At 40.4% G+C, this 5,903-nt stretch overlaps 1 protein-coding gene across 1 annotated transcript in view; it reads right to left on the bottom strand.

The window, feature by feature from the left end:
• Nucleotides 1-2,933: 2,933 nt before the first annotated feature.
• Nucleotides 2,934-5,903, bottom strand: part of shisa3 (shisa family member 3) — a 3,852-nt gene continuing 882 nt past the window's right edge. Inside the window, exon 2 of the mRNA XM_015393037.1 lies at nucleotides 2,934-4,075. Coding sequence (XP_015248523.1) covers nucleotides 3,507-4,075 — 569 coding nt within the window. The 3' untranslated portion in view covers nucleotides 2,934-3,506. The remainder of the gene's footprint in view (nucleotides 4,076-5,903) is intronic.

Raw genomic sequence — 5,903 nt, 5'->3', positions numbered from 1 at the left:
AAGCTTGAGTTTGTGTCTTGATGGATTATTGTTGTTTTGCTTTTGCCATCAAGACCCAAGCTTGAGTTTGTGTCTTGATGGATTATTGTTGTTTTGCTTTTGCCATCAAGACCCAAGCTTGAGTTTGTGTCTTGATGGATTATTGTTGTTTTGCTTTTGCCATCATTTGCATCTTTGCACGCCTAAAAGACCTTAGATTCAAATTATTGTTTTTGTTTTCTCCACACAGAGGCCACCAGGTTAGAATTAAAATCCACAGTGTTTAAACGATGCATGATAGCATTAGCATCAACAGGGTTCCCAAAGCATTTTAAAGGAAAACAAGCATTGTTCTGTATGACCAACTAAAGCACACTGTACAACTAGTGAGAATCAAGATGGTGTCTAATGGCTGTTATGGAGATTATCCTGCTAACTGGAAGACACATGTTGACTGAAGCTACAAGGAAAAATTACTACTTGGTAATGTTTGATCCGCCTCAAAAATGCAAAATATCAACAAAAAAAATCTAAATTTGACAAACCTACGGAATAAATTAACTCAACTCTGGGATTTAAAAATAAAATTAGAGTGAGATTATGCAGCTGCAAGAAAGGATAAATATTACTGCTTCATAAGAAAAATGACAACTCCCCATAAATGCATTTGATCATCAGTTATACAGTTTAATGCCTAAAGATATTTTAATTATTTCATTTTTAGAAACTATTCATCGCTGTATCTGATTGCTACTCAGCCAAGAAATCTGTTAAAAACTACAGATTTCTAGTGTCTGTTGCTTAAATGTCTGTGATATTTAGTGTTGATTCACCACAGAGCAGTCAGACCCGGTTTCTTTTTCATCTCTTCATAATTTAGATGGATGATTGTGGCTGCTGTTAACCATGGTGGTAAGTACTTTGTTTCACTTGGAAAAATACCCCTGCTTGGAAATCCTAAGGACAGGGTTGGACTCCATGCAAATCTAAAGGACCCTATCTAATAGGCTCCTGATCTTATTGTAACAAACGGAGGTGATGTTTTTTTTCTTAAAATGTTTTAGGCATTTAGGAGGCAGAAAACTCACACTTTTCTCTTTAAACAAAAGCAGTGTGAGGGCTCCTACAAATGCATGAATAACCGTTTCCATTGAATGAAATGTGTTGCAGATGTTCAGCCTGAAACTCATCCTGTCAGATGCATTTTACTGATAAAGCTGTAATTTGATGTATCCTCTTTGTATGCAGCAGCAAACATCCGTGGCAGCTTTCAGGAGATGCCGATCAGCAGATCCGTTTCACAGTCAGGTAGCCAGGGAACAGACAGCTCTTTGTGGAGACTCCCCTATAGCTGCAGATTCAACCTAAACCTGTTTCTGGAGGTGCTTGTTTTTAACACTGTGACCAGGCCATGCTCGTTGAGCACCGACAATGATGGATCTTTGCTCTGCATTCCTGCTGTGAAGTCTGGCGCAAGGAGGAGCTACAGGTAGAGAGCTGCCATGTTGGCTCTGAGCTATATCCACCCATTGTAAGTTCAGCTCTTTTATAATACCTCCTTCTGATCTACTTTTGTGACAGAAAAGAAGCAGGTTGTGATATCTCAGCTACCATAAAGCTTTTCACACTTTGTTTCGCCATCCATCAGTTTCACTGTATGCTCCACTTCTCCAGATGAGATGTTTGACAGTTTTATTCCATGTTTATATTTCATGTCACTTAAAATAAAGTAAAGTTCTAAGCTTCTGTTCTCCTGGACTTTTTCCATTCTTAATTTTCATCTTTGTCTCAAGTTGAGGAGTTCAAGTATTTTGGGGTCTTGCTCACGAGGGAGGGACGGACTGAACGTGAGATCGATACACGGATCGGTGCGGCGTCGGCAGTGATGCAGTCGCTGTATCAGACCGTCGTGGTGAAGAGGGAGCTAAGTCCGGGGGCAAAGCTACCAATTAATCGATCGATCTAGGTTCCCACTCTGACCTATGGTCATGAGATCTGGGTAATGACTGAAAGGAAAAGATCATGAATACAAGCAGCCAAAATGAGTTTCCTTCGCAGGGTGACTGGACGCACACTTCGAGATCAGGTGAGGAGCTCAGATACCCGGGAGGAGCTCGGAGTAGAGTCATTGGTCCTCTACGTGGAAAGGAGCCAGCAGAGGTGGCTCGGGCATCTATTCCAGATCCTTCCTGGTCACCTCCCTCTGGAGGTGTTCCAGGCATGTCCCATTGGTAGGAGGCCTCATGGAAGGCCCATGACGCGCTGGAGGGACCAACATCAGTCTCTGAGCAGGACTGCTGTTGCCTCAGGGTCCCCACAGAGCAGCTGGAGGAGGTGTTTGTGGATTTCTTAAATCTTGGCATCTCTGATGAGACTGCTGCCTCCACAACCCGGCCCTGGAAGATGGATGGATGGATTATTGATGGATGGATTTCTCAGCCCAATTCTTCTTCATTTGTTGGTGTGTTTTGTGAGGTAGGGTCCAGCTCTGCTTCTGCTCTCTCCTCAAGTGCCTTCTTATACATGATGATTGACTTCATGGCCCAAAGAACAGCACAGAACCCCTGATCTGTCTACGTTCTTCCAGAACTTCCTGTTTCTTACCCCAAAGAACAAACATTTCCTCCTTCATCTTAAATAAAAGTCACCTTATGTCAATTAATGACACTTTAGGGATTCTAGAGACTTCCTTTAGCATCTTACAATCTACTATCATGGTGAACTTGCATAAACAGCCACATATGGTGTGTTTTACTTTTCCTCCACTTATAGAATATTTTCCATGCAGCAGAACTGCTGATTTCGAAATCTTTTTTCAAAACTCTTTAAATTTCCTACAAGACTTTTTTTCAGAAGGGAAGACAACAAACGGTATGTTTGAGGTTCAAACTGGACAAACCTTCCAAATCCAAAGTAACAATATTTTTATTTTGTGTATCTGATGTTAAACATCAGCTTAGAATTTATCACTGCAGCATTTATAATATTTTACAGACATTAAATTGTATTTACTTTATTTTTTGTGTTTATAATACCTGAGTTTTTTATGTAATTATTTGAAATGATTTAAACTTCTGAAGTTGTTCAAAGGTCAGAAATGCTTGGCAAACATCACCAGTGCACCCACACAATTGACAAGAAACAGCTTTTAATTATCTCACATTAGAGAATCATCTCAGGAAAAAAAAGTCCTTGTTTCTTTTATAAGAAAATTCTTTTCACTTTTAGGTGTCCTTTTTACATTTTAAACGTCCTACATTCTGCTGTGTAATATACTTCTATTAAAAGAACAATATTAACTTGGGACATTTTTAATGTTTTTTTGAGGATTTTAACCCCAGAGATCTGCTGTTTTTATAAAAATGTATAAAATGGTCCCAAAGAGCAGACTTTATGTCTGCCTGCTCTGTGCGCTTGTTGATCCGACCTCAGTCCTTTACACCGAGCTCGGCAGCCATGTTTTTCTTCACCGACTCATGCTCCACCCTCTGGTGAGAAGCCTGAGTGGGCCCCTGCTGGGATCCCTGTCAGCTCTGGCCAAAGTCAGCGAAGCCCTTGGTGGCGGTGAAGGCGTCAGGCTGCAGGGGGAAGAAGTACTGCTGGGGAAGCAGGAAGCTGGTGCTCTGCGTAGAGATGGAGGCCTGGTGCAGCTGCAGCTGTGAGTGCTGGAAGCCTCCTGTTATCGCTGCAGGTGGCGATGTGTAGGGCGGAGGTGGCGGTGGAGGTAGTAGAGTCTGTTGAGTCTGAGCAGGGGTAGAAGCTGATGAAGAGACCGCTGCAGACACAAGGCAGCCGTGCTGCTGCTGGCTCTGACCCCCCAGAGAAAACCTCCGAGTGGAGCTCCCGCCGCCAGCCGAGCTAGAGCTGGTGGTGGCCGTGCTGGACTGCCTAGACGGAGCACGCAGGCTGGGAGGGGCCGTGGTCAGGATCATAGGGATGGTCTCTCCCTGGCAGCTGCGTAAAGAGAAGCGGATGGGCTGCTGGGTGGGCTGCTTGGGCCGCAGGCAGGTGCAACAGTAGACCGCCACCAGGGAGCCAACGATGACGAAGGCGATAAAGATGCTTCCCACCATCAGGAAGGGGACATAGATGGGCTCTGAGGGAGAGATGAGGCAGGTTAGATCTATGGCCTTGAGGGGAAAACCTCAATATCTGTCAGAGGAAATAATATATTATTTATCTATTTTTGGAAATACTACGCTGAAACTTTTTACCCTGATTTTAAGATTCATGATCAGGTTCTAGAGGTTTATCTACTCTTTACCTTTGCACCCTGGAAAGGCTAGACTTTACACTTCATGAAAATGGAGCTTTACAAACACTAACAATCATTTATTTCATTGAGACTGTAGGTAAATAAAGCTGAATATCTTTCAAATTTTATTAGTATAAATCTGAATATTGCTGAAAACGTTTCTTTCCCACTGCTCACCAAGATGCACTGAGCTCCTTTATATTCTCATCATCTTTACATGACAGAATGGAGAACGCCTCCATGACCGTGTTTCACTGTGGGACGTCTGTTCGCCACACTGTGGGAGTGAGGCTGTGGGAATGTCCCCGACTGCACATGCATAAATGCAATAGAAAAGGTTTTTAGATGATGTTATGTTGTTTTCTTTCGTGCTTCCAATGACACCCTGGGCATCTACCTTTCTTTTCAGAGTTTTAAAATTGTATTTTATTTATTTATTTAAATTCCAAAAAACAAACTCTTTTTAATCAGTTTCCAAAAAAAATTTGCTACTTTATGGTCTATTGCATTGAAACCTAATAAAATACAATAATGATTGTGGCCACAACAAAATAAAACATGAAATAAATGCGATGTTTTTTAACAATATGCTGTACACAATCAACTTTTCCAATAAAAAAAAAAGATTATCTATCACTTGGAAACCTGTAATTCCTTTTTAAATCCTTGCCATTTGTCAGGCTAAACAGGGAAACATTCCTTTCAAACACAAAGTTTCTCTTCATGCAGCCTGGTTGTGGTCAGGGACGGGAAATCTGAGAGCGTTTATTTATTTTATGAGGCACTCAGTAAAATCAGTTTATCCACGTTTGCAATCTGGAAATTGAAAAAGTAAAAAATCTTTCAAAAGAAAGATTGCAGCAGAGAAGCAGATATGCTGCACAATGAGACTTTATCCAGCTTTTCCACCATTAAAAATCTGAAGGACGCCAAGATGTAAGCAGGTTGTTTGGAAACTAGAAATCTTTCCCAAATATAAAGCTTTAAAACAGACACTTTAAAACAGCATGAAGTTATTGAATTAGAGCAGCTCCCACAAAGGTTTCAATGCTTATGAAAAAAAAAAAAACAGAAAGAAAAAAGGATGTAAAAAGCTTCTACATTTTTAGAAATGTTCCTGCTTTTGTCTTGATGTGAAATTTTGTCTTTTTGTTGGAGAAGTTTGTGCTCCTGAGGAGGCCTCTGAAACTTAACCTGAGCCTTTAACTGACCTCTGACCTCCTCTGAAAGATCAACCAATACTAGTTACAAAAGAAAACAAAAAAACTATTTATACCTTTCACTTTAAAAATGGCAATCTGGCCATTTCTGCAGCACCAAACAGGCTTGGTAACAATATACAGTTGTGCTTCATAGTTTACATACCCTCCAATTAAAAAAAGGATACATTAACACTAGTTATATGAATAATGCAAAACTGAAAAAAGTAATAATACATAAAAAAAATCTACTAAATCAATATTCAGTTTATAAAATACTGGTTTAATTTTTTTGTTTAGAAAATACTTCTAAAGACAAATGAAAGTACCTTGCTCATGCATTGAACCAACAAACCTCAACAGGTGCAGAAATCTGACTGAATATTTCCTGAACATCACAGAAAACACCTGATTTCAGTGTTGGCCTCAAAGTATTGCTTAACGAATTTTTTTTTCTATATATATATATA

This window comes from Cyprinodon variegatus, unplaced genomic scaffold (assembly GCF_000732505.1).
Source record: "Cyprinodon variegatus isolate N-32 unplaced genomic scaffold, C_variegatus-1.0 Scaffold622, whole genome shotgun sequence".
In the NCBI taxonomy this organism is placed as follows: Eukaryota; Metazoa; Chordata; class Actinopteri; order Cyprinodontiformes; family Cyprinodontidae; genus Cyprinodon; species Cyprinodon variegatus.
This window is presented reverse-complemented; position numbering and strand designations above follow the sequence as displayed.